Source organism: Colletotrichum higginsianum (assembly GCF_001672515.1).
Source record: "Colletotrichum higginsianum IMI 349063 chromosome 7 map unlocalized unitig_7, whole genome shotgun sequence".
In the NCBI taxonomy this organism is placed as follows: Eukaryota; Fungi; Ascomycota; class Sordariomycetes; order Glomerellales; family Glomerellaceae; genus Colletotrichum; species Colletotrichum higginsianum.
The window spans coordinates 1,358,357-1,385,638 of NW_017263917.1; the positions used below are offsets into that span (position 1 = coordinate 1,358,357).

Here is a 27,282-nt window from a genome sequence, read left to right on the forward strand (position 1 = left end):
AGTGGGGACGCTCGGGTTGCTCACAAGAGGGGCAACACTGGCCGGTTGGTATTCGCCAGCAGCTCCTGCAGGTCAGTGCCTGCACTTGGACAAAAGAAGAACGATACCGCCCAACAATGACAGGATTGCAAGTGCCGAGGGTGCAGTCCCTGCAAATCGACAAAAAAAATTGAAGCGGTTGGAGAGATCCAAAGGTGGAGGAAAGACAAACTCGCTTTCTCTGCTTGTGTCTTCGAGGATCGGGGACACCTCTCTGTCTTTTAAGGATAATGGCGTCCCCCCCGCCAACTACCCCATGAAGGCTGGCACACCCCATGCAACTTGCGGCCGGCGGCGCGCGTCCGAGACGGATAGTCACAGCTAACCACACCGACTACAAGCCCGGCAATGAGCTCTTCCAGCCAGTCTGATGTTACCAATCAACCTCCGAAGCAAAGCACAAGCATGTTAGACGATGCTCCGAGCGGTCTGTTGAACTACGATCATCTCCTCGGAAGAAGGAGCTCGGCTCGTTCAGGAACCCTTCCCCGACGTTGTGTTCCGCCGCATGAGATCGACGATCTCGTGAGAAATTGCATCGAGCCGGAGTTCGTGTCCGATCAGCTGCTCCGGTGGCATCTTTGACGCCATAAAGATGCCACAACTCAGAAGCAATAGCTCTTGCTCCCGAAGATCAGTGCTGTGCAGTCTCGGGTCGTATCGACTTTGTTCAGTATTGGACGAGAAGCCCATCTCTTTTTCGCCGACGGCTATCTGTTCACTCTGGACAGATGGCGATAGTCACCCACTATGCGCTGTCCACGTGTATGGCAGCGGCACTAGCATTACGAAGGGAGCAGGGGCCTGCAGGCAAGGGGGCCAGAGTAAGCGGGTGTTCTGCGGCGTGCTGCAGTACCACTGTTGACTTGCTGGGACAAGCTTCGACGGCGACTTCTGTACCCAGGCCGGAGGGCTTGAACTGATTCGCAAAAAAGGGGCAACAAGTCTGTTCTCGCGGCAGTCGACATAGACATCGGTTATCTGAGAGATAAACTATTGCTTGTTCCATACACATTATCTGGATGTTCCCTGTCCGAGGACTGGATTGATGCATCAGTCACGGTACGCAGATCAGACTGCGGTGGTCCTACAGTACGACACGGAAGCAAGGGCGAGAGATATGCAGGACAGCAGATAGGTGTCAGGTGCCAGCGCAGGACCAGTGGGGCTTCCCGTTGACCTGGTACGACTGAGAATCAGCATGGAGAGGTTCAGCAGAGCCTCACCCCCTTCCTATCACCCCCCTTTGACGGATGGGCGGAGGGGATCAGATTGAGCCGAAGGATGATGTGACGGTAGTGGGGGGAAGGGGAAAGAAGGAAAAGAGATCAACCCCGCTCGGATGGGTGGGAGGGGGGGTGGTTGCGTGTCTCCTAGGTTCAATCGCAGGGAACCGAGTCTTTCGATTGGCCGGCATGCGGTATCGCCGGGAGTTGTGCCGCTTCTCTACGACGGGGAATCTCTGGTTCGAGACGTGAGCCGTTCATGATAGAACGAGATACGAAGGACCGCTGAGATCCTTTGGCTTAGCCCGTCTTCTCTTGCGTGCGGGAAGGATGGAAGTGGCGGTGGTGTCTGCAGGCGCACCATGTGGACGGGCCGGTGGCGACGGCCGCCGATAGAGGGGAGAGCGAGCAGTGGTAGGTGACGAGGCTGTCATCAATGTGCAGTTCTCACATGTGTTTGGCGTCTAGATATTGGTTATACGTCATGAAGGAAATTGTTTGAGCCACATATGCAGAATGTTCAAAAGACCCAGGTCGCGTCTGCCTACGAGATGAAAGGAGGAAACATGTGCATATATGCGTGTGCGTGTGTGAGAGTGTGAGAGAGAGAGAGAAAGAGACAGAAAAGGGCTTGATATCATGACATCGGTTTTTATTCGGGACTACATAATACCCTAGCCTTAGCAATGACATTCTGATACTGCATGTGCCCGCCGCTCTCGTCGCCGCGCTTGATGACGCCGGGGAAGGTGACGCAGGCGATGTCACGGCGCGCCAGCTCGTCCTCGTCCTCGCCGCCAATGTCCTCCATGGTGGCTGGGTCGAAACGGGTGCGCTGGTGGGGCACGATGGCCGGGACGAAGACGCGGAAGACGGCCTTTTGCACGGCGAGCTGGCGGGCGAGGTCGGCGGCGGAGGTGACGAGGGCGCGGAGGGCGGCGTCGCGGGCTTCCGTGGCGGGGGGAGCGTCCGAGACGAGGGCGTCGAGGACGCGGTTAACGCGGGCGACGACGCGGTCCGTCGCCGCCGACGTCTCGGCCCGCATCTTGGCCTCGGCCTCGCGGTGGAGGAGGGCGAGCGTCGTCGAGCGCCAGTTGTTGATGGCCTCGGGGGAGTCCACTGTCCGAGGTCAGACATCGTGTTTCTCAAGTTTGTCAAAAAGCAAAACATGCAAAGAATGCTTTATTGGAAGAAAAGAAAAAGAAGAAGGAAAAAAAAAATGTTTGAGGAAAACGAACCGTAGCTGGAGAGGGTCCGTTCCACTGCTTTGAGCTGTTCGGCCTGCTCTCTCGGCAAACCAAAAAAGTACGAGTCAAAGATCGTCTCGACGAGCACGCACGAGACGACGGACTGCAGCATGTGGACCTTGGCCGAGGGCTCGAGGTCGGCGTACATGGGCACCAGCCGGTCAAGCTCCTCGCGGATATCTTCGCCCGCAGCAGCGATGTCTGGTTCATTCCACAGTCAGCTCTCTAGAGTTCCGTCACCCTCCACCTAACTGCCTCCCACGTACGGCATGGAACCGTCGAAGTCCGGTTGGTCGGGAAATGGACATACCCAGCTTGGCCTTTCGGAAGTTGACAATGACCCAGTTCTGCAACCCGTTGCTCAGCCGCATCATGCCGTCGCAAAAGACCTCGTCCGACGTCTGCCCGCTGGTGCGCGTGCTCGTGCTGACAAACTCCTTGAGCCCGCGGACCTGGGCCCGCAGCTCGGCGGCCTCGCGGCGGAGGGCGTCGCGGTCGGCGTCGCAGGCCTCAGCCTCCTGGCGGAGCAGGCGCAGATCGGCGTCGGCGCGTAGGAATTGCTGGTTCAGGTCGCTGTGCTTGGCCTGCCAGAAGACAGCCGTCTCGCTCTCGTTCTGCGAGAGCTTATCGAGCTCGCGCGTGAACTCATGCTCCATGATCTCGAGCTCCCGCTCCAGGTGCGCTATCCGAGCGTCCTTGTCCTTGCTGGTGCTGCTGTTGGATATGTTGCCTATGGCGGCGGAGGTGCCACCGGAGGCCTCCCTCTGCCTCGAGTCCTTGTCTTTGACATCTTTACTACTGCTGGATGGCACCGAGGCCGGGTCTTCGGGGTTAGGACTCGCGGAGGAGCTCGCGGGGGCGTGGTGGGCGCGGGGAGGCGGGGCGATGATGTTCGCGGCGCTGCCGGTGCGCGGGTTCGACGTGTGGAGGACGTGGGTGCTGGAGCCGCCTTGCGATGACGACTTATTCGAGGAAGAACCGGCGTTGTTGCCGCCGCCGCTAATGTTGTCCTTACTGCCAACACCGCCGCCGCTGCTGCTGCTGTTGGTGCCGCCGCCGGGGATGAAGGAGCGGCGCTTCTCCGTCGATGTCGTGGACATGCGACCGAGCTTCTTATCTTTCGTCATGGGGACGGCGGGGGAGGACGAGCGTGGGCCGGCTGTCTTGGTCCTGCATGTTGGGGAGGTAAAAAGATGCGATCGGGCGTGGATGAGGGGGAGAATCTGACGGGCCTACTTTTGCCTTTTCTCCCTCCCCGTTTTCGCTTATGCGGAACTTCTCTCTCTTTCGTGGATTAGGCAGTGAAAGAAGCGGCAGAGGATGGCAGTAGAGATGGGAGAGTCGTCGTCGGCTGCCTGGCCTTGGCCTGGGAGGAGGCGAAATGGCGAAAAAGGGACGCCTCGAGATGGTTGGTCGGCGCCTTGGGAACTGGAAGTGAAGCCTCCTCGCAAAGAGCCTGGGTCGTCGCAAGTAATACCTCTTGGGTGCTCCAGGGATCTAAGGTTGTCATTGGGGGCCAACAGGGGTTCCCTCCCCCTCTCTGTGTCGTTGGGGGTCCGTAGTTCCCCGCCGGAGCGGTATTTTTAGCGGCCCGGCGCTTGTGGCCGCGCGCTCGGAGCTGAGCCGTGGGGGGGCTGTGCGGTGGTTTTATCGGTTTGCTGCGGACTCATCATCCAGGGAACCCTGTAAGTGGTGCGCGTTCTAACATAGTAGCCCTGCCGCTGGAGACTGATAGAGCTGGTAATCTGCTTGGCTGGATGGTTCATGTTTTCTTCTATTGTCTGTACTGAGTTTGAGGCTTGCGATCGGTCCTTCAATATCTTTCCAGCATCATGTCTGGTTGACTTGGTGTCGCGGTCGCTACCTGGCCAACATGTAAAGGAGACTTCCTGAGACAGGTTCTCGAGTCTTCCAAGAAATGTTCTCAAAACTCTCCTTGATACGGCATCGACTGTTACAGCACGAGCTGCTTCACGTAGCCAAGATCTTGCAATGCAGAGGATCCACTTCCAACAAGCCAGGCGCATCTCTGTCCCTAGGTGCCAGGCAAAATCGGAACCCGTATGAGAAGCCACACGAACCAAGGCTTACCGCTGAGCGCAGAAGTCAATCTCAGCCTCAACTTCGTATTCTTGATCATCCGCATCCTCAATCTTTTTGGCCCCCATACGGCAGATGGCGATCTTCTCCACGGGCATGTCTTCTATCCAAACATAGTCCTCGTATCTTTCGAGTATGTCCGTCGCATCGATAGTCAGCTTCGAGCCCTTCTTGCCACGAGCGCCCTTGACGTAGATGGTGTTGACAACTGTGGCGTGCAGCAGCAGTCCACGGTCGTCCTGGCCCATGACCTCGGCCTCCTCGAAGACGGTCCTGATCTTTTCGCAGAACGTTTGAAAAATGCCCTCGGAGTACGCCGGTGGAGCATAAAGAACCGATGCCTTGCTGGGGTCTGCCTTGGGGCCGGACTTCATGCAGTGTAGACCGCGGAGTGTTATGTTCAGCGAGGAGAGCGGCGGGGCGTTGGAGGCATTTGACGCCTGAGCCGGGGCCGCCAACCGAGTGACGGAGGAAAGAGGCTTGATGCTAGCAAGGATATCTCGGGGTTTCAGAGCTTTGAGGACCTCGATAGCCTTACCGACGCCTTCGTTGTTGGGGAAGCTCATGACCCCTAGGGTCAGGTGCAAAGTGCCGAGGGGGCGCACCGCATCCACGGGGATGGCGAAGCTGTCCTGGCTGGTAACGTCCGCCTTGAAGGCGGCCAAGCTCTTGGACAGCTGAGGCCTTGAGGCTGGAGTGACCAGGGGTATGCACAAGAAGTGCGTTGGCGATGGCCTGGCATGTGGTCGGGGAGGCATGTTGGTTTCTTTAGGGAGAAGCGTAGCTGGCAGAGACTCGTTGAACCGGGATAGGTCGTAGCCAATCGGTTATATATTTTTGGGTCCCGAAACTCGTTCAAGGTCCAAAAGGGTATCGATTTCTGATACCAGCTTTGCGATGAACGAGGATATCTATCAACACATTAGAGTTTGGCTTCTTACGAGGTCCCGCCAACGGAGACAAGGGAGAATCAAGCAACGCGCTCCTCGCGGGCCGGCCCGAGGACTGATGTCGGGAAAAGGTCCGGCCATGTCTCCGTCGATAAACCAAAGTCGCAGAGCAATATGCGATCCATCACAGGAGCAATGTCTACTCTTTTGCGAAGTGGCTGCTGGGCGGGAAACGCGGGCGCTGGGCGTGGAATCTCTGTCCACAGTTTACCCTCACAGCCACAGGGCTTGCGGGCACAGGATTACCCCCAACGTAGGGAAATGTTCAGACGTACTAGATTCGGACTATGGCGTCAATTTGTCGATCTTTGGCCTCGGTTTCGTCACACCTTGCGATGATGTCAGTCGGTCAAGGCGGAAGGAAGGCCCCTCGGGTAGAATTTTGACGGGTTCCCCGCTGCCCGCACCGGGACATTGGACGTAGTCTGTCAGCTTCTCTGCCACCCTACCCCTGGAGTATCGAGCTTTCCTCCAAGAAGAAGGGGGGAAAAGGGAAACGTTTCAAAATCCCAAATCAATCCACACGACAAGCGTGACCAGTTGCCGCTCTTCTCCTTATTCATGAAATAAGGAACCATTTTCCTTCGAAAGTTGTGTATAATGTTCACGAGGGAAAGTTGGTCGAAATTGCTTGAATAGGTACGCCATAAAACGGCTTCTTGATAGCAGCTGGGCAATTCTCGGCGTCGCGTCTGTGCAAACCGCAGGTAATCTGCTATTCCGTCTATCCAGAAAAAAACAAAAACCAAATGGTAAAGACCGTGTGAGCATGCTGTTGATTTAGGACTATGGCAGGCGTAGATGAGGATGCCCACGACACAAGTGCTTGGAACCTTTCTGTCGTCCCAGCCGGCTGCCCTCGGCCGTCCATCTGTTCGTTCGGTTGCCTTCCAACAAACAATGAGGATCTTCCATGCATAGCCAAACCAGTTCACCATGCCGAAATGCCAGTTTTCTTCGTAATTCAAGTTCGTAAGCGTAGGGGAGGGGGGTATGAGGGTAGGTAGGTTCGTAAGCAAAGTGTTCAAGGTCCAAGGTGGTCGTAGAGCTTCATAGCCCTCTTGAGAGCCGGGCTCTCCGTGATGTTCCATGTCATCGAAGTCGTCACAGCCATCGTTTCTAATGCTGGGCGACGGTAAGTTGACGTTAGAACACGGAGCGGCGGTGGCAGTGGCGGGAAGATTCCGTGACGGGCTTAGTCTTCATCTTCATCATCATCTTCTTCTTCCGTGCCAAAGAACTTCTTCAGGAGCTTCTCGGCATCTGCATACTCAGTCTTGAGGGCCTTGAGCGTCTCGGTGATGCGTTTGAGGCACAGTTCCTCGTCTGTCTCCGGAGACCCATCCTCGTTCTCCTTTTTGCCGTAACGTTGGATTTTTTCGCAGCTGTCTCTAACCTTGACGAGTCCAAGCGTGGCCGAGGACCCTTTCAGAAAGTGGCCCAACTGCGACAACTTCTCGAGATCCTTTTCCTCTCTATAGAAATGAGAAAGAAGTGGGAGTCAGCCTCGTCCCCATCTGCATCCAATCATGCTAGCATCTCGCGAGACCTTTCCCTTCATTTGGTGCCGAGGGTAAGGTCAGGGAAGAAGGGGGAATGGGGAGGGTAGAGTGGGGGTGATGATGCGACTCACAAGGCCGAGTCCATCGACTCGAAAGTCTCCTCTGCTTGCTCGAAAAAGCCAAAGACGATTGACTGGCTGAAGTCGCGATCATTCTCGTCCTCATCCATCTCCAGGATCTGACCGAAGGTGACTGAGTCAATCGCGTCGCCAAAGTCGGGAGTGCTGAGGGGACCGTCATCGCTCTGCGCCAACACGCCGCGTTAGCCCAGAACAGCCTTCGAGGCCCCAAAAACACCATCACACAAACATGACATTGTGAAGGGTTTTGGTCACATACCTTGTCCTCGGAGGCAGGCATTTCGGCGGGTTGAGGTGTGATGCTTGCTGTGCGGTAGGCGTGAAAGCAGGGCGAATAAATGCTTGGTTGGAGTGGTTGTGGTCAAGGGCGACCGAGATGACAGCACCGAGTATGATTGGCGACAACAGGGAGACACGCGCGGGGGGGAGGGAGAGGAAATGAGGGAGAGGAGAGGCTAACTAGGCGAAGAGTTTGGTTAGAGAATATGAGCCAACAGCAAAACGGTAAGTGTTCAGTCGGGCGGCGGTGGATCCCACGATGCGTGCGTGTGTGTGTGTGTGCGTATTTGTGTGGGTGGGTGGGTGGATTGTGGAAGGAGAGGCTTCGGTCTCTTTGCGCCGGTTCTTGGGGATAGGCTGGAAGAGATATGGAGATAGGTACGGTGAGGTAAGGATGAGGAGAAGTAAAGGTGCTGGCGCTGTTGTTGTTGTTGTTGTTGTTGCTGCTGCCGCTGCCGCCACCGCTATGCTTCCGCGAGCGCTGCCGCAGGTGGTGATGGAAGAGATATACCGCAGCCACAGGGCGTGTGCAGCTGGATGTGGATATTTGGAGCGAAGGAAGAAGAGGAGGGAATGGGGTCAAGGTCATAGGCAAGATCGCGCGCACACAACACAAATTACTTACCAAGACGAGTAGGACTGGGGATGCAATGAAGCGTTTCTCGGACTACCTAGAGTGAGAAAGGGTAAGCAAGCTATCGGGTCCGATTATGGTCGGGCGCGCATATAAGACGACGTGAGAGAGAGCTGCTGCTGGTTGGTGGTGTCAAGGAGTGGACAATGAAGCAGGTAGGGCTTCCGAGGTGTCTAATAATTTTTCGGCGGGGGATGCAGTGAGTGATGTGGGCAGGTGGACTCTTTTGGAGGGGAAGGCTGGGTGTGGTGGGGTTATGCAGCTGTACTGGTGGCTGCGAAGTACCTGGCTTCAAGTACCTCCTGGGATTTCTGTACGGATGCTCTAGGCTTGTTGGGGCTGAACGAAGTACCTACTGCTCTCAAAGGCGTGCGTGAGGTGGGAGTTGGGATGCGGCGCGGCGCGGCGTGGTGTCTTGACAGGTACCAACAAATTATAGGAATGAACTATGGGGTCAAGGACCTGACGAAATGAAAGTCTAGTCGCGTGTCCTTTGGATGCGACGAGTTTCTAGATGAGCCTGGAGAGGAGTAATGGGATATCGTGTGAGAAGTGCGAGTCGAGGTGGTGAAGGATATGGATGATACGGTCCAGCCTTAGCTAAGGCTTGACGGGGAGGAACGAAGTCGTCAGCGAATCGGGTAACAAGATGGAGGGAAAGAAATATATGGTCACGGGAAAAGTTGAGGTGAGCAAGTCGACGAAATGGACCTATGCCCGTAGTGAGTCCCGTCGAAGTGCTTGGAGGAAGGAGGCAAGTGGCCAAAGAAGAGAAGGAAATAGATCGAGAGAATGCACAGTACCTAGGTGGGTACGCAAGGTAGGTAGGTAGGTACAGCAGAGCAGGTACCTGAGTTAGCCCAAGGCAGGACAGAGCAGGGGAATGGAACGGCCTAAGGGTGCTGCTGATTAAAAGCGGAAGGCGTGACGGACGGTCGAAGGCAGCGGGTGGACCAGGAGGAAGGAGGGCGGAGGGGAGAGGGGAGGAGAGGTGATCTTTCGCAAAGGGAACAGGCGAATCTGGAACCGGTCTGGAGTCCGATTTTTGACTAGCAACTCGGGGCGTTGGGCCCTTATTGCGAACTCCTCCAGTGTCGGGATGCGCGTGGAACAACCCAGGGCAAGGGAAAGACAGGGCGTACCGAAACCTACTTTGGTGATAGGTCCCTTGACGGGAGAGATCGAGACGCGAGAGGAGTGAGATACGCGTAGCTAATACCGCCTGCCCTCCAACGGTTGCGAAAGCCTTGCGGGTACTGCTTGATGATACACGACGCTGCGAGCGGTTGTTGTCCGTTGGGGCCTGTGATGGGCAGGAGGGGTTCAATGGAGGGGTGACGATGGGAGGGAGGAGGGACTAGGAGACGAGACTGGGGGTTTAAAAAGGCAGGGTCAGGCGAGCACACGGCGGCGGGATTGGGCTGCTCGATTTCTTCATCTGCAGGGCCCTCGTCCCGGGAATCCCACCGTATTATGTAGGTTTGGCCCGAGGCGTAGACCTGGAATTCGGGGTCACGGCGACGGCTCAGGCCATGGGCGAAAGAGCAAAAAATACAAGCCAGCCGAGAAGGAAGCGGAGGGAGATATACTGCCTACCGATCCCAAGGCAGAGACGACGACTCGATGCACCGGGATGGGGATGTCAACCAAGACTTGCGAATTGCAGCTGAGGTTTTGGCAGAGTTAGAGAAAAGAAACCATAACCGGAGGTTCGGGCAGTGACAAGTGCTGCTAGACCATCCACTAAACGAGGTCCAGGCGTGTCTACCTGACCTCATACAGGATAAACTAACTCGTCGAGGTGTCGCCAAAGTTGCATCATCAGCCCTCGCCGGTTCAGGGTGCGTCCAGGTGATTGCCTCAGTCACCAAAAACAATCATATGTTGACATTAACCCATCTTTATGCTCCTCTCTTCAGTGTACCTGCCTTAGGGCCAACCAAGTGCTTGTCGTCAGTCGGGCTGACTGGCTTGCTCTCTTTCTTCACTTTTGGCTTCCGCCCTGGGCCCCCTCCGAATGATAGTAGCTACACGGTGGATAGCGCAAGGTAGGTAGGGGTAGCGCAGCAACGCATCTGGGAAGCAACAAGAACCGAGCAGGGCATCTCCTTACGTAGAGGGCGCACGGTCGATGGCATCCGCCGCGTTGCTGATTCATTCTGCTCTTTTCCTCGTGCTACCTCACCCTGTACATACGACTCAAGCTCACACAAACTAAGTAGGTATGTCGCTGATTGCTCGTTGTAAGTTCGCTGACCTTGAGATGAGTTTCGAGTCGACGAGGTTTCTCTTTCTAACACAACGCATCTAGAAAACAAGAAATCCTAGCTGGGCAAACTTGTCCATATTCACCTGCGCGTCCGTGTCCAACGACGTTGCAACCGCCGTGCAATAGATCCCGCCACGTCTTTTCTTCTCCCGGCTGCGGCACCTTGGCCCACGACAAAATGCCGCCCTGGTCAAGCTCCCTCTGTAGGCACTCCAGCCAGCCGTTTCCAATGGTTTCCTTTTCCTCTTCCTTTTCGAGTATTACTACGCCTGTCGGTTACACGAGATCAGGTGTGACGATCTTTTGTCCATCATCCTCCGTCCATAACACCGTCTTGCCATAACCATTGTCTTCCCTTGGATGGTCTAGACCTCCAGACTGTTTCCACATTGACCAACTTTCTCAGGTAAGATCGCCCGTATTCGCGTCATGAGAATGCGCTGCTCGAACTAACTTGCTTACTGTTCGACTGCGCCCAGTCCCGGCGGGTTGAGCATCCTATGCTACCAGCTCGCACTCATTCCTATTCTCGGAAGTCTTCCAGACCGAGGAGACCGGTCTTGGGGTTGTGGATCTACACCACCTACCTATCAGTTTGCTTCCCGCGCTGGCCTACATGGCTTACCCCTCTACTACCTGGCCCCTCTTGGCACCTCCTTCGCTGGCGGCCTGGATGCCTCGACGACGTCGGTGTAGCGCCTTGCAAGCTTAACGTTGTCGCAGGTAACGATCGGCACATTCCTCTATCTTCCTCCGACTTCTTCTCATCCATCATGGCTCAGTTTGACCTCTATTCTACCGGATGTTGTCTCGCCGTCATTCGGAGTATACCTAAAAAGCATATTGCCTGGCCCAAGGAAGGACGCAGAGATAATTTATCTTGCGTCCCGCTGCACACCATCGACTCAACCTCGCTGAGTCTATTCCGCAGGGAAAGCATCCACAACATTCTTCCCTCCCCCCATCCGTAGGATAACGATCCGTGGGCAATGCCTCGATCGTGTGAGCTCGCCCTCAACGGTTCCATCCCAGGGTTTGGTGGTGTAGCAGATCTACGGAGAAATCGTAGACCAGTGCTGTCGTCCTTTCAAGACACAGATATTCATCTCTCCACACCGATGGAACGCCCAAATAAGGCAGGAGGAGCCCGGCGCACAATCGGGGGCCACGTCCCGGCAGGACTGAGAGGTACAGTGAAGGGGAAAGTCAAGAGAGGTAAGTGGGGGGGAAGGTCAGAATGCAGGGTCCATACCCGTTCAACGACTTTGACGATCTGTGCCTGATTCAAGCCGCTTGGTTTTGCGAAGAAACACACAAGCCATCCGATGCTACTCGTGCGGCGTGCCGGCCAGATGACAGGGATTCACACGGTGAGCATTCATCCCACACCGCTGCAGAATGATCTCAGCAGCAGCAGCAGCCTGGCGACAGAGGCTAGACTCTCTCGGCCGACGACTGATACCCCACTCCCGGGTTCATTTCAGCGGAAGTAAGAGATTTTCCTGACCTGTTTGGCAAATACGGACATGTCCTGTCGACCACCCTCTCTACTGAGTTCCATCGAAGTGGTTAAATGGCGAGGTGGAGCAGTGCAGATGCACTAGGTCTTGGGGGGAGTGCTTCCCACACGTCATACTGCACTCGGACGTCATCGCTGGCTTGGACTGCAGGGACCAGGGTAGGGTGCTTGGTGTGGGACCTATTTACGTTTTGGTTCGTGACCGTCTGTTGGCGGTCCTTGCCGACTACATACGCTCTTGGTTCAACCGTCGACCGAACTCCGATTGGCGGCACGCCCTGGCCGTCGATTTGATCGCACTGCAGTAACCAGGCAGCCGACGGTGGCGATGAAGTTCAAAGACGGTGACATCTTCCCAGAGTTGAGCAAGCTCCGCGTCCTTCTGAGCCGATGCTGCCTTGAGGCTCTGCCAGCAGAAGCCCCAAGAATTGCGGCTACCAGACCGCATGCATGGGACAGGACGGGACCGTAACGCCGGGGAAATTCACCGTGTTTTACGGAGGCCCCGCTCTACTTTGACGGTCGGCTGCCATTGACCGGAAATCGGCATGTCGCGGCTGCCTGAGGGCGGACTACAACTCCATTCGGATAACCCATGGCACCAGGGTCGCATTTTTGGCCCTCAATCGCGACAACTCGCTCTTTGACCCTGAATTCTAGACCCTTTCGACCTTCGGCGAAAGAAAGAGATCATCACCCAATGATTGGGTCGGGTGGACTTTGATGTCACGCATGCGACAATCCATGCAAAAACGACCAGCCTTCGGGCAGGGGCTGACTGACAGAACCTCTTGACGCCTTCCCTCCAGACTTCGATCGTCGCATGAGTGGAGGGAAGCCGGATATCGCACGACCAATAGCCAATATACGGTGACATTTGTACTCACCAATTCACTCGATATCCCCAGGGTAGCGCGGGATGGTGTTTATTGCATTCTTTCAGCCTATTGGTCCACGCGACGGGGACTGGCGATCAACGGCGCTCGCACTTGCTCGAAGCACATCGAGAGCGTGTTCACGTTTACCAAGTACATGAGAATATGCTGCGCCAGAGTCCTTTAGCGAGGAGATCTTAGCCACGACAGCTGCATACGTTTTCTTAACTCCCTCGACAAGACATGGCTCAATTGAAGCTTATAGAGTGTCATGGTATTTATCAAGCTGTTACAGCAGACAGTAACTGCTGGTTAAGTTCGTGGCTAAAAGGGTGTTTTTGCCGCTGATGACTCAGGCCGTTAGTTGGGGCCCATAAAGGTCAAGCGTTTTCTTAACTCCTAAGGCCCAAGCTTCGGTCCAATGACCTCACCTCTCCGTTGCGCGGTCGGAACTAAGCTCCATAATTCCCGATGGCACCCGCCCCACCACTGACATGAAATTGACACTACTCACACGAGAACGCCGCTCGTCCAACTGCGGGGGACTGCGAGCCACGGCAGAAACGTGGTGGGAGTGTTGATCTTTGGGTGAGGTGAGGTTTGGCTGACGAGACGTGGCACCGCTTCTCTTTCGCTCACCGTCTCGTGCTCTAGAGTCAATCTGCGAGAGACAGCACGAGATTCCCGCCAGCAGCTGCATGCAAGTGCGAGGTGATGCTTCCAAAACCTGTTTTTCGGGGGGCCTACGGGCTACCATGCGGCCAGTAGTCTCCCCATGCCGGCTTGGCCGGCCACCATCGCCCTTTTTTTTCTTGGGGGGGGGGGGAGCTGGCAAGCCTCGAGACGATGGTTCAGACGAAATCGGCGCATTTTCGTTGGTCAACCGGATGGGGCGCCGATTTTGTTGGTTTAGGCTTTTTTGCCCTTTCATTCTAGGCGACGGGCCCCCGACCCAAAAGAGGGGAAAAGTCAATGTTCTGTCTGGTCGGCTCCGTCTAGATGCGATTGTCCCCGCGGTGAGCTGAGTGGAGCTGGAGTCCCTACATCCGTACGATCTGACCGAAACCGGGATGGAGACCCGGTCCCGCGTCTCGCTCGGTGTGGAAAGTCACGTGACCCCTGCCATTCCGGCATAGAACCATAAGGTATTCAACGACGAACACTGTTTTAACATACAACTGAAGTTCAAACCGGCTGTGGAGGGTAGGCTACTGGAACATAAAATCGAACTACGCCGGTTGAAGAACGCGCCGTTGGTGTCGTCACACTGAGCGAGGCTTCATCTACCTTGCAGGGTCGGTCTTTTGACATAAGAGATGCTCGTACTTCGAAATACACGCCCAATCACTAGGGTTGGGAGAAGGGCTGCCATGGTGGCCAGCAGGCGCGTTAGAGGTTGGGCTCCAACTTCGACTCCGACATGCGGACGGGAGCTGCTCCTCGCGGCACGTCTAGCCTTCCCAAGGACCCGACAGAAAAACGCGAACGTGGGGCCATTGAGCAAACAGACATACCCTGCAGATTTTCGGCTGCCGGGGGGTTCTCAATTAGTCTAACGGTGAAGCTTCAGTCCTGCTAGGGCTGCGACGATACCCACATCACCGTTCTCGAGGGGCCCGGCGGCCGATTCCCCCTTGGCGGGGTTCATGGTGCGATTAATCTTTTCATGGGGACAAAAAATTCTCGTCACACTTATCCCCCTTACGGATACTCCCTCCCACCCGGTCAATTTCACAACAGAACTTTGGTGGCCACACTGAGCAGCCATGCCGCGTCCTGCCAGCCACCCTCGTTGGCCTTTGGGGGCGGGATCCGTTCTCCCGGGGTGTCGGTAACACCCTCAAAATGGCGGGCTGACCACGAGCGGTGGAGCTCCTGCGACCCCTCTTCGTCCCCTTCAACTTCAAAGTCGCCTTCGACATCTTCGTCATCCGACTCTTCCTCGTTCTCCTCGACAGCGAACAACGGCCATCCTAGGATGTTGCCGACCCATGACGCGCTCCCGGCTCTTTCGCCCTTGACGAGCCTTCTGACGGCAGCCTCGTCGTCCTGGGTCGTGTCGAACTCAAAGGACTCGAACTGCTCGTCGAGGTTGACAAAGTCGGGGCCGGCGACGTAGTCGTCGCCTTCGTGGCGAGGGAAGTATCCCTCGTCCAGCGAGTGGCGCTCCATGGGCGTCAACATCTGGCTTCGGGTGCCGACTCTGCTAGCTGACCGGCTCCCAGGACGACTAGGCCTGGCGGAATGGGTGTACGACCCCTCCAAGTCAGCGAGACTGCCGCGCCGGCTGCTCCGGCGGCTGGCGAGCTCCCGCTCCCGGGCCAGTTCCCTCTCAAACGCCTCCTCATCCGCGTCCCGCATGCCCGTCAAGCTCGTGGAGCTCTGCCTCGACACCAGCCAGGCCTGTCCCTTGAACTCGCGGTTCTCGTTGCTGATGAGGGCGCCGGTCCTTAGAAGCCAATCGCTGTCGTTTCGATCCCCGACCGAGAAGTCATCCTTGTCCTTGCGGCGACGTACGGTCGGCGAGGTGGTGCCGGAGACGGACTTGCGGCTGTGTGGTTTTCGGTCGCTGGCGGTAGGCGTCAGGTGCGTGGCCGACTTGCTCTTAGGGAGGTCGGCGTGCGGAACGGAGGAGCGGCGGACGGGCGAGCGGGATAGCAGGCCCGGCGTTGTGGGGGCGGACTTGCCCTGCAGGTAGGACGTGCTGTGGTGCGGCGAGGTTAGGTGTTCGGGGAGGGCATCGTCGTCCTGGAGGGGCAGCCTCGAGGTGAAGGGGGCGAGGGAGAGGTGGTTGAGGTTCGCGCTGGAGCGGTTCTTCCGACGCGCTTGGTTCGCATACTGCTTGTAAGCCTCTTCCATGGTTGTTGCTGATTCGGCTTTTTGTCGAGCTTGTCGTCTGGTCGGCCTGAGAAGACCGGGGGGAGCAGCAAACTGATAAGCGACGACAGAATGAACAAGGGTTAGGTAATACTGTGTAGTGAGTTTGGTCCGACAGGCGTAAATGGGAGGCGGACAAGCATGCAACTGGGGAAGGAGAGGAGGGGAAGGGTTAGGAGTTCGGGTGGTTTCGCTCCAGTCCTTTAAAAAGGGTTGGGAAGCTTGTTGAGGGAAACGCGGGCAGGGACGGCCATTGACGGGCAGCGACAGAAGCAGCAGCAGCAGCAGCAGGAGCACCACTGCACCAGTAACAACAGCAGATGCAAGGAGGAATGCAAAAAAAGGCATATGCGCTAATGGCAAAATCCGGGGCACAGCAGACTTTTGGCTACCGAGGGATCGGCTTGCCTGTGATTTGCTAGCCGGGCTCGGGTTCTCCTCTGTGGGGAATGGGCGGAAGATGGAAAGGAGGATTGTGCGGTGATTGGAACCGGGGATAGGATGGAATGCATGATTACGTAGGTACCTCGGTACATGGGTGCGCTCGGGTAATCCTATGCATCGGGAAGTACCCGTACCCGAATCCATCATGCAAACCATTGGCATTCAGAAGCAGAAGCGCCGGGCGCCGAAGCCGCTTCTAGGCCCCTTTTTGGCCCTCGTGCGAAAAAATGTGACGAGGTGAGCTGACTCTGGTACGAGGAGGCTTGCAAGAGACGTCTGTCTGTCTTGTTTCTTATGCGTAGGAGAGTCCGGCTGCGCGTCGGGTCAGGCGAGAGGTTTTGGGCAACGTGCGATCAATGGCATCCTTCTCCCTCGCTCCCTGGATATGCATTGCATCGAGGGGGATGCTGTGAGAGGTTCATGCTTGCTTCACGTTGGAGACTTCGGAAATGGCCGTCACGAGAAGCTCCGTTCCGGCAAAGGCGGGCTAGGTAATGGAACTAGCTGGCTAGAGAAGCTCAAGCGCAATTTTTGAATATTTTTATCGCTTGGTTGGATGCTAGCACCGAGAAAATCATGGGAGAGGCGAGCCTGGCAGGCCTGGGTGACTCAAGTGGGAAAGTGTGGCTTACGCGGGCTGTTTGCTGTTCCCCTGAATTTCACTACTAGAGAAGGCCTTCTTCCTCTGGTCTACGGATACGGGTACGCAGTTTCTACACGTTGGGAGCGGCCAGAGGGGCAGCTTGGACCCCGCCAAGGTACTCCGTACCAATTATACTAGCGATACCGTCGCGTGGCCACTGGTGGAGGGCGCCTTTTGGATAAGGCGGCTGGCAGCTGGCGGCGGGCACTGCAACAAGCGCATTGATATTTTTCATTTTCAGCGAACGAAGAGGGGCAAAAGTGAAATAAAATAAAAATAAAGTACCGAAAAAAAAAGTCGCAGTGACGGATAGCGCAGATACGATCGACAAACGACGACGACGCCTGCCTCGCACAGCAAATCTCGCGACCGAAGCTGCCCGTGAGCTCCCGGAGCATAACACCGACTTGACCGACTAAACCCTTCGCCCCCTCTTTCTTCTTCATGCTCCAGAGCGGCATTGCGCTCTAAGCAGAGGCCACACAACATGCGGAACTTGCGCAACATCCGGTTCAGCGCCTGGGAGCAGCAACAGGACGTCACAGTCACGGCGTGCTGCTGGGACCCCGCCAAAGACGAGCTTCTCTGCACGACTGGACCGACAGAGGCAAAAGCCACCGTTGAGCTGGTGAGGCTGTCGGACCACCACCAAGAGCAGCAAATGTGTGGCGCCGTTTCTTTTTAAATCTTGTCATGTTTCTATCTTTTGCTACTACTCTGTTTCACTATCCTGCCTCTGACCCGTGGTTTTTTTTTTCTTCTTCATCCACACGTGTTTCCTTCATCCTTGGCCCCCTTTGCTTAATCTACCTGGACTAGACTGATTCTTGTCCCTGTTCTGGAGGGTATCTTGACTATGGGGCTGAGTGCGTGGCTTGGTCGATGAAGGCGTGTGAGAGACTCGGACCCGGACGACTCACTAACACGGCCTCGTAGTAAATCACACACCGTCACGAGCTGGGATGCGCCGAGCCCGAGCCCGGACCTGCCCGCGGACAAGGTAGTCAGCCTACACCACTTCGCCGACACCCTCACCACCTGCGTCATCCTCGAGGGCGGCGACATCGTTACCGTGCAAGAGGACGATGCCGGCCGCGATGGCGACGTCCAGATCGAGATCGTCGGCTCCATTGATGCTGGCATCTCCTCCGCCCGCTGGTCCCCGGACGAGGAGCTGCTCGTCGTCGTCACCAAGGAGGGCAACGCCGTTTTCATGGGCCGCACCTTCGACCCCATCGCCGACGTTGCCATGACGCCCGACGACCTGAGGCTGTCGAAGCACGTCTCCGTCGGCTGGGGCAAGAAGGAGACTCAGTTCCAGGGCAAGGGCGCCAAGGCCCTGCGCGACCCGACGATTCCTGAAAAGGTGGACGAGGGCCTGCCGAGCGTCAACGAGGACGGCGCCGCGACCGTCAGCTGGAGGGGTGACGGCGCGTATGTTGCCGTCAACTCTGTCGCCGGTGGCGCAAGGAGGGTTGTGAGGGTGTACTCGCGCGAGGGCGTTCTCGACAGCGTCAGCGAGCCCGTAGATCATCTTGAGGCGGGTCTGAGCTGGAGACCATCCGGAAACCTCATTGCGGGCATCCAGCGGCTCGAGGACCGGACGGATGTCGTCTTCTTTGAGAGGAACGGTTTGAGACATGGCCAGTTCACGCTGCGCAGCGCCGATGGGCCCCTGAGTGTCCACAAGAAGATTGGTTTGGAGTGGAATTCCGACTCGACCGTTCTGGCCGTGGTTCTGAGTGACAGGATACAGCTGTGGACGACGGGCAACTATCACTGGTATCTGAAGCAGGAGGTGCCGCTGACGTCTGCGTTTTCTGGGTTGGCGTGGCACCCCGAGAAGCCGCTGCGTTTCGTCGCCGCTACGTCGTGTCGGTTTTCCCCTTTTTCCATGGCTAGTGATATACTAACGAAGTGTGCAGCTGTCGTCAACGTCGCCGAGTACATCTTCGCCGTGTCCCGTGGCTCCATGAGCCCACCCAATGACCACGGAGCCGTTGCGGTCGTCGACGGCCAGACGGTGAAGTTGACCCCCTTAAGGACCGCCAACGTTCCGCCACCCATGGCCTTATTTGAGCTCGACTTTGCGGCTAGCATCGTCGACGTCGTGTTTGATCCCAGCAACTCGCTCATGGCGGTCTTGCATCGAAAGGGTCTGGATGTGTACGAGTGGCAGACCAAGGGCGATCGGTCGACGAAACCGAAGGAGTTGGTCAAGATCGCGTTCGATCCAGGTGCCAAGACCAGGGTTCCCCTGCAGGCTGCATTCTCTGGCCCGGCCGAGTGCCAGGTCCTTGTCTCCGAGGAGGGACTAAAGCTCGAGACTTACACCGTTGAGGCTTCCTCGCTTATCGCGTCAGGGGTCACTCAGCTCAGGACCAACGAGACGTTCTCGTCGATTTTCAGCCACGAGGTCGACTCAGGGGTTGAGTCCTGCGCACAAGACCGCTCGGGGAAGCTTTACAGACTGGTTGGCAAGCAAGTCCCTGAGCTTTTTGGAACGCAGCTGTCAACCCAGCTTCCGTGGTGTGAGGTGCGGAGCATCAATGGGCGGAGCGTCGGCATTGGCATGACCAGAAACGGTCACCTCTATGCCAACTCGAGGCAGTTGGCGAAGAACTGCACGTCGTTTGTCCTTACCCCCGCGCACATCATCTTCACGACCAACAACCATTTCCTCAAGTTTGTTCACCTGGTGGACCCTGAGGGTGAGTCGACTTGTACTTTGCAGCCACACTCAAAGAGATATTGACCTGTTCACAGAGATGGAGGTCCCCGGAGACGACCCGGAGATCGACGAGCGATGCCGCAGCATCGAACGTGGTGCACGTCTCATCACCGCCATGCCGACCAATATGAACTTGGTTCTTCAGATGCCGAGAGGCAACCTTGAAACCATATTTCCCCGAGCCATGGTTGTTGCGGGTATCAGACAGCTTGTAGATGAGAAGAACTATGGCAGGGCGTTTGCCTTCTGCCGCACGCAGAGGGTTGACATGAATATTCTCTACGATCACCAGCCGAGCCAGTTCCTGTCTAACGTTGGTCTCTTCCTTGACCAACTCAAGGACATCTCGTACATAGACCTGTTTTTGTCATCTCTCAGGTGAGTGCTCATATGCCTAGTCTGGTCCCTAGAAGGACGTGGAACTGACTTGCAACAGAGATGAGGATGTCACTCAGACCATGTACAAGGACACAAAACGCATAACCAGATCTCTCGAGACATCGGCAGAAGCCCCAGCCGCAGCACCTGCAGACCTCTCCGCCAAGTCCAAGGTCAACAAGATCTGTGACGCTATCCTCAAGAGCCTGCAGAGCAAGAAGAGCACGAACCTGCAGAACATCATCACAGCACATGTCTGCAAGGTCCCGCCAGCCCTCGACGACGGCCTGACCCTCGTCGCAGAGCTGATGCAGGAAGACGAGAAGGTGGCAGAGAAGGCCGTCGAGCACATCTGCTTCCTCGTCGACGTCAACCGCCTCTACGACAACGCCCTCGGCCTGTACAACCTCGACCTCGCCTTGCTCGTCGCCCAGCAATCGCAGCGCGATCCGAGGGAGTACCTCCCCTTCATCCAAAATCTCCACAACCTGCCCGACCTGCGCCGTAAGTTCGAAATCGACAACCACCTCGACCGCCGAGCCAAGGCTCTCTCGCACCTAAAGGCCCTCGACGCCTTCGAGGAACTTTCAACGTACACCGCCAAGCATGCGCTATACCAGGAAGCCCTCGCCCTCTACCGTTACGACCAGGCGCGTCACCAGGCCCTGACCGGTCTGTACGCGGCCTACCTCGAGTCCAAATCGAAGTACCGCGACGCCGGTCTCGCTTACGAGACCCTTCAGAACTTCAACAAGGCCACTAGCTGCTACCGCCAGGCCGGCGTAACGTGCTGGCGCGAGTGTCTCTTCGCCGCACAGCAGCAAACGCCCCCACCCTCCGAGGAGACCATAACGGAGCTGGCCTCTTCCCTCGCGGACGCCCTCTGGGAGGGCAAGGAATACGCCGCCGCAGCCACGATCCACGTCGACTACCTCGCCTCCCTCGAGACCGCCGTCAAGTGTCTCTGCAAGGGCTACCACTTCGCCGAGGCCCTCCGCCTCATCGCTCGCGAGCGCCGGGCGGACCTCCTTCCGACAACCTTCGACGGTGGTCTTGTTGAGGCACTGAGCAGCAGCACCGAGTTTCTCGCCGACTGCAAGTCCCAGCTCCTCGCCCAGGTGCCGCGTGTCGCGGAGCTCCGCAGGAAGGCCGCCGAGGACCCGCTCGCCTTCTACGAGGGCGAGCGCCCCGGCGGCGGCGCGGGTGGCGACATCCCCGACGACGTCTCAGTGGCGGCGTCATCACGCATCAGCACCAGCGCCAGTTTGTTCACTCGGTACACGGGCAAAGACGGCAGCGTCGGGACCGTGGGCACGGGCGTGTCGCGCGCGACCTCCAAGAACCGCAAGCGCGAGGAGAAGAAGCGCGCCCGCGGCCGCAAGGGTACCGTCTACGAGGAGGAGTATCTCGTCAACAGCGTCCGCAGGCTCGTTGAGCGCGTCGAGGGCGGCGCCAAGGACGAGGTCGGACGCCTCGTCTTCGCGCTCGTGAGGCGCGGCATGACGGAGCGCGCGCGCGCGGTGGAGGCGCTCATGGCCGAGGTTGTCGAGGGGTGCAAGGCGGCGGTGCGTGAGGTGTTCGCCGGCGGCAATGAGGAGCACGAGGGCGAGGCCATGGTCGGGCCCGACGGCGAGACGTACATGGCTTCCGGCGGCGACGCCGTCTTCCAGGAGCACCTGGAGGCGAGGGCCAAGAAGCTAGAGCCGCCTGCGCTGAGCGCGTTCCAGAAGCTGACGTTGCTGGGGTCATAGACGTTGAGAAGACGCGAGTGTGCCCGACGGACATGTACCTTATCGTGACGAAAGGCGTAAGGGGTAAAATAAAATAAAAATAAACATAGACCAGCCTTTTCGACCAGTCTTTGTGGGTGTCCTACTAAAAGTAGGATATTGCACATTTGAGAATTCTACTACGGCTGTTCATACATGCTACATCTCGGCCTCGGCCTTCCTTTTTTTCTTAGGTAGGTATGTTTTGTAATCTTTTACAACTTTCAACCGACACCCGCGCCCACGACAAACGCCCCCCTTATTGAGGCGGGGGGTGGCTCTCCGTGCTCGCTTCCGCCGCCACGGCAGAAACGTCGGAAATATTGGGTTTCGGCGCGGAAGCACCCGTGACGGCGGCCTTGTTCCTTGCGATGATCTCGCCGATGCGCTGTAGCATGTCCGTCGTCAGCTCGGGCTCGCCGCGGGCGCGACGGGCCTCGCGCTGCTGGCGGTTGAACTCTTGGATTGGGGTACGCATGGAGGCGAGGGCGTCGGCCGACGCCTTCTTGAGGGCCTTCTTCTCGGCCTCTTCGGCCTCCTTGCGGAGGATGTAGTCGTCCTCGTGGCGGGTACGGAAGCGCGAGTACTTGTTGCGCAGCTCGTCAATGACGGACACGGGCATGGGTGGGGATAGGAGCGTCGGCACGAAAGTGATCTGCTCGACATCGACCCGCGTCGTATCGCCGGGTAGGTCCTCGCGGACGGGGATGTCGCGCTCTGGCCAGGGAATGGCGATGTTGGCGCCGGGGATGTAACGCGTCCAAGCGCGCCAGCCAGTGTTGCGGGACCACTTGACGGGGCCGCGGGCGAGCTGACGGACTACGACGTCGCGGGCGACGCCGGTCTCGGGGTCGACGATGGGGTGGACGAGACGGATCGCCGAGATGGGGATGTTCACGGATGTGTTTTGCGTTGTGGGAGCGTCGAGGATACTTTGAAAGGTTTCGGGGACAGCGACGGTGGCCTAGAGGAGGGCAATTGGTCAGCTACAAGCTCCATCATACGCTGTCTTCTCATGGGTTGAAGTAGAGAGGATCTATCGTCGGTCTACCTTTGCGATCTCCTTCAGCACCACGGTGCCGTACTCGAGGTTGATGCTAGCAATGCGGTCGATCTTGCCCTTGTCAGGGCCTTCGAGAAGCACCACGCGGTCATTGACGGCAATGTTCAGGTACTGGCAACCACCGGCCCAGGCGCAGCGCGCCTCAACCTCCTCGGGCTTGAGAGCCGTCGAGCGTCCCTGTCTGTTCGTTTCGAAGGCTCCGTAGCTGTCGAAAAAGTCGCGGCGCGGGGCCAGGGGACCAAGTGCCCATTTCTCGTTGCGGGCGAGACGGGCGTTCTTGACGTCCTGGTTGAGCTCCGTGAGCTGGTTGCGCTGGTCCCTGAAGCGCTGTGCCTTCTCGGAGCCGATCTCGCCGCGGGAGCGCTTCTTCATACGGCGGGCGACCTGCTTCTCGGCCTGGGCCGTGCGCTTGATGAGTTTCTGCATCGTCGGAGGGGAGCGGACTGGCTTCGCCGCCAGCTAGGGGTCAATTCGGGCCTCGTTCGAATCGTTTGGCCGACTTTCAGGGATTGTCGACGTTCGTGGAGTTCGGCAGCGAGTTTCGGAACGGAGGGCGTCGGCGAAGCTGAAGCCGCGGTGGTCTGTCGTCGACGTCCTTGAATTGGTGATTTGGAAATTTCAGACGGGGTCGGGAGCTCCCACGACCCCTGCAGCCACAGCGGAGCCGGGGACTGCTGTTTCTCGGAAAATCAGAGACGCCGACTCTCCGAGCACGAGATCCGTCCAACGCGGTCACCATCCCATTCTCCTTGCGTGCCAAGCATGAGATTGACAGATGATGGATGGATGAGTAACCCCCCCCCCCCCAAAAATCCCCGGTCCCAGCGGAGATGTCGGTAAGTATCCGCCGGGACACTTGGCTAGGGGGCATTCACAGTCCCAAATGCGCATGATCGTGCCGGCGCTTGTCTCGATAACGAAACCCTAACCAGACGCCTTCTCGAACGCAAACGAAAGAGAAAACGGCCGAACAGCGTGGTGGCGGTGACATTGGGAAGCCCCTGATGCTGCAACATGCGCTGACCACACACTAGCACAGCAGCAATAATTGTCGTCCCCAGGACATCTCAGGCCATTGATACCATCTTGTGGGATCCACGATGATCCTTCACACGCCATGTCCCAGAACAGACATGGGAGAGGGAAGATGCGGATATTGTCTTCGTGATGAGGGTGAGGGTCATGGAATCATTGTCTACTGTTATCGACGGCGTAATGCTGCTGACTTCCATGCCTGCTGGAGCGAGGCTGATGCGGCATGTGTCTGGGCAGTACATCTTGAACAACTCAACCCAGGGTTCTCTCATCTGGTAGAACATGGTCGTAGGATACCTTGGGTTAAGACGTCCCGCAACTGTGCTAGAGGGTCTCTCTTTAGACCCCTTCCCCAGCTCACGGGGCTTGTAGAATTGGTTTCCCCAGTGGCTAACGGCCAAGACATCTGCACACCATTCTGAGCCTCGTTACCGATTCACCACTCTGGAGAGGGCGCGGATTCTTTCTTCGGAATGATCAAATACTGAGTTGTCGGACGATGGAAGCTGTTAGCGCATCCCTTCAGACGCAAACTCGTGGTCACTCGCACGTTACGCCTGTCAAAAGACGCGCAGCGGGCCCATCAGCCGAGTCCCCAATTCCGACGCACAGTCCCTGGAAGTAAAGTACTGTGAAGTGACAGGGGTCTAGTCCTAGATCCAGGACTCTGCTACAGCCTCAGTATGCGGCGCAGGTAGTGTCTACCAAGGCGTCATTCCGAGGTACATGCACGCAAAGTCAATACGAGCTCCCGTCAGCGTCAGTCCTCCCTGCGTCTTCCTGCCGTGGCTCCTGTGAGGAAGGAAATGCAGGTAGAGCCTCAATCCATTCGGTGCCAGAGTATAGCGAATTGCTGCTGTGCCCGTCGACATCGGTACCTTAGGTTGGCCGCGTGGTACCAAAATCGTCGTCGGCGGCTGGCAGTCTCCGTATCCTCCACGCACCTATCCATTTGGCTGCATATGCACGAATGGCTGGAGAGCGTGGAGGGATAGCTTGGGGCTTGTGCAGGCTAAGACTTTCCAGATCCAGCAAACGCCAGAGGTTTGAGCAGGGTAGCGTGCCGTCATCAAGCAGTGGGAATGCTCTGCGTTGGCGGTCCCCAGGTGATTTAATTGCGAGAGCCTCCAATCATGGAAATAGAAGCACCGCTGGCCGTACGACGAATCTTGGGGACCCGTCTCTGTGGCTTGGCATCACCGCGGAGGACGCAAGACGAGACTGACGTATGTACCTAGGTGGTAAGTTCGACTCCCTCAGGACTCAGTATTGCGGTTGCCACTTAAGGTGCCGGTGCGTGGCTATGGTTGTAGGCAGGCTCTCGCCGTTGCGACTGTTTGTCGCTGCCGTCAAGACCGATGATTGCCCATTCGCGAACTGCGTGAATGATAATCTGATTTAAGCCACCGCGCAATAGGTTTCAGTCCAAGCTTGGGCCCTGGAGGCAGTGATCTTGGCTGGTTCTCTCAGAAGTACTGAATGGGTTGTATGCTCCATTCAGGAGGCTTGGGGAAGTGATAGTATCATCGCAAAAGGAGCCGATGTAGGGGGCATGGGATGAAAAAGCATTCATATCCCTGGGTGATTAAGCTTGTCCACTGCTGCATATCGCCGTGCCCGTGCTGCTGCCTATGCTTGGATCCGTGCTTTGGAGTTGCAGGTCCTTGAATATTCCAAAGCAACAGGATTGGCATGACTAGGACTGAAGGCTTGTTTTGTGTTGAAGAGGATTAACGAAAGGAGAGGAACGGCATACTCTGCGATGTGCTCTTATGTTGGCGGGTAGGTAGCTAAGGCCAACGTCAGCTCAGCATCCAAAGGGGGCTTGACTCTAGGTGTGTGACCTTCGCTGCAAAGGTCTGCCTCCTGCCTATCGTGTCGCTCTCAGCGTTCACAATCTGTCGACTGCTATCCACGTCCAACCTCTTCTTCGTTCTTCAGCAGAGTTGACGCCCGCCCCCCTGTCTGCCAACTCGGCGGCTCTGACACACTGACGGAAAGGGGCACAGTGTCTGCCTTTATGCCGATTGATGCATTTACAGCCTGCTTTGCCAGTCTTAGTCAAGTCAGCATTGCCATAAGCTCCGCTGCTTGCTGCCTCTTGTACACCTCGCAGTGTGCATCACAAACAGCCCTCCCCGTCATGGTGCATATCGGAGTGTGGTTCAGGTTCGGCGAGAAAGGTTCCCACAAGGCAGGAGTGGAAGTTGCCACCCAATTGAGAGGCCCAGTGAGGGAACCCCCCCTAGAAGCCACCCCGCCCCCTGTATCCGTAACGGCCCCTTCCATCCAAATCGCAATTCAATTCGCCTTGTTGTTGTTTAGCTGCCTCAGGATGTTCCTCCCTACCTTAATAATGAGGGCCACACGCGCAACACAATCACCCGCCAACTGGGGCAACGTATGTACCAGTTGTATGGCTTCCACAGCAAAAGAATACCTGGTCCTGGTAGCTTACGACGAGAGAGAAGGGAAGACAAGAAAAACAAGGACGCGGCACCTGTCCCGGCTCCCTCTCATTACATTCACTGGTCGGACAGCCCCGTCTGCCAGTCCAGTCATCCGTCAGATCAATAACAAAAGTGAGTCCTTCCATACAGGCAGGCCACACCGTGGCTCAGTCCCGGTCCCCAGTCCCAGTCCCAGTCCCAGTCCCAGTCCCAGTCCCGTCACCGTTACCGTGATTTTCTCTTGCTCAGCTCGATAGCACACACCACTGACTAGCCCACTGCTACGTTAGACGCACAGCCCGGCAGAGGGAGGGAGAGAGAGAGGTACCTGATCTTTAGATATCGGGAACCCTGCTATCGGCAGCACAATAGCAATGCTCGTACCTGAATCAAAGTACTCTGTACACTATATCGGTACTTACCCTAGGTCGGTCAGCGCCAGCCCGTATTCACTACTCATTGCCAGCTTTGCTTTGCTTAATCCTGTGTCCCTCCCTCCCTCTCCCTCTTTTTAGCCCAGATACCTGGCTTGCCCGGTGTCTAGCATCCAGACGTGACGGGGAAAAGCCAACAGGTACTGCGACAGAAAGAGTGAGGAAAACAAGCCCAGACTATCCCTCCTAGACCCTGTGTGCACCTGTAAATCTGCACTGCACCTAGGTGCCCTCTCTTGTGCAGTACGGACTACGGCTTGGCTAGCTTAGATTCGCCTTGCCAATACCATCCTTTCCCCTAGTCGCCGCAGTACCTAGGTAGGCTGCTAGGGTTGTCTGCGCCTGCGTCTGCGCCTGCACCCTGTCCACCATAGTCCTGTCCAGTCCTGTCCTGGCGGCCTGGCCTGGCCTGGCCTCCTTTCCCCTCCCCAATCTTTGTCTCCCTCTCCCACTGTTGCTCCCAGGTCTCCCGCTCGCTCTCGCTGGTACCCTTCCCTTTTTTCCTCCCCTTCCCGCCTCTTCTGCCACCCCCCCAACATAATCCTGCCCTGCTGCTACTTGCACGTCGTCGTCAAGTGAACTCCACCCATAAGGTACTACTGCGACCTTACCTTACTTCTACCCATCCCATTCTCTTCCACCTTCAGACTCCCCCTTCCGACGCAGCTCGCTCTTCCT

General features: G+C 57.0%; 8 protein-coding genes across 8 annotated transcripts; 3 read left to right on the top strand and 5 right to left on the bottom strand.

The window, feature by feature from the left end:
- Nucleotides 1–1,917: 1,917 nt before the first annotated feature.
- Nucleotides 1,918–3,639, bottom strand: CH63R_10088 (Involucrin repeat protein; the record flags this gene model as incomplete). Its single annotated transcript, XM_018305062.1, has 3 exons — nucleotides 1,918–2,384; nucleotides 2,504–2,713; nucleotides 2,823–3,639. The coding sequence occupies 3 exons, from the start codon at nucleotides 3,637–3,639 to the stop codon at nucleotides 1,918–1,920; spliced, it is 1,494 nt and encodes a 497-aa protein (XP_018154486.1).
- Nucleotides 3,640–4,599: 960 nt separating this feature from the next.
- CH63R_10089 (uncharacterized protein) lies at nucleotides 4,600–5,370 on the bottom strand (the record flags this gene model as incomplete). The annotated part of the gene is made up of 1 exon (XM_018305063.1): nucleotides 4,600–5,370. One exon carries the CDS (start codon nucleotides 5,368–5,370, stop codon nucleotides 4,600–4,602), a length of 771 nt encoding a protein of 256 aa, XP_018154487.1.
- A 1,387-nt stretch (nucleotides 5,371–6,757) lies between these two features.
- CH63R_10090 (Hpt domain-containing protein) lies at nucleotides 6,758–7,484 on the bottom strand (the record flags this gene model as incomplete). The annotated part of the gene is made up of 3 exons (XM_018305064.1): nucleotides 6,758–7,037; nucleotides 7,196–7,368; nucleotides 7,464–7,484. 3 exons carry the CDS (start codon nucleotides 7,482–7,484, stop codon nucleotides 6,758–6,760), a joined length of 474 nt encoding a protein of 157 aa, XP_018154488.1.
- Nucleotides 7,485–10,886: 3,402 nt separating this feature from the next.
- Nucleotides 10,887–11,357, top strand: CH63R_10091 (uncharacterized protein; the record flags this gene model as incomplete). The annotated part of the gene is made up of 1 exon (XM_018305065.1): nucleotides 10,887–11,357. One exon carries the CDS (start codon nucleotides 10,887–10,889, stop codon nucleotides 11,355–11,357), a length of 471 nt encoding a protein of 156 aa, XP_018154489.1.
- A 3,154-nt stretch (nucleotides 11,358–14,511) lies between these two features.
- On the bottom strand, nucleotides 14,512–15,639 carry CH63R_10092 (uncharacterized protein; the record flags this gene model as incomplete). Its single annotated transcript, XM_018305066.1, has 1 exon — nucleotides 14,512–15,639. The coding sequence occupies one exon, from the start codon at nucleotides 15,637–15,639 to the stop codon at nucleotides 14,512–14,514; it is 1,128 nt and encodes a 375-aa protein (XP_018154490.1).
- Nucleotides 15,640–17,231: 1,592 nt separating this feature from the next.
- Nucleotides 17,232–21,604, top strand: CH63R_10093 (Elongator complex protein 1; the record flags this gene model as incomplete). Its single annotated transcript, XM_018305067.1, has 4 exons — nucleotides 17,232–17,407; nucleotides 17,681–19,455; nucleotides 19,511–19,853; nucleotides 19,912–21,604. The coding sequence occupies 4 exons, from the start codon at nucleotides 17,232–17,234 to the stop codon at nucleotides 21,602–21,604; spliced, it is 3,987 nt and encodes a 1,328-aa protein (XP_018154491.1).
- Nucleotides 21,605–21,881: 277 nt separating this feature from the next.
- Nucleotides 21,882–23,111, bottom strand: CH63R_10094 (KOW domain-containing protein; the record flags this gene model as incomplete). The annotated part of the gene is made up of 2 exons (XM_018305068.1): nucleotides 21,882–22,586; nucleotides 22,674–23,111. The coding sequence occupies 2 exons, from the start codon at nucleotides 23,109–23,111 to the stop codon at nucleotides 21,882–21,884; spliced, it is 1,143 nt and encodes a 380-aa protein (XP_018154492.1).
- Nucleotides 23,112–26,076: 2,965 nt separating this feature from the next.
- On the top strand, nucleotides 26,077–26,558 carry CH63R_10095 (uncharacterized protein; the record flags this gene model as incomplete). Its single annotated transcript, XM_018305069.1, has 2 exons — nucleotides 26,077–26,302; nucleotides 26,461–26,558. The coding sequence occupies 2 exons, from the start codon at nucleotides 26,077–26,079 to the stop codon at nucleotides 26,556–26,558; spliced, it is 324 nt and encodes a 107-aa protein (XP_018154493.1).
- Nucleotides 26,559–27,282: the final 724 nt, after the last annotated feature.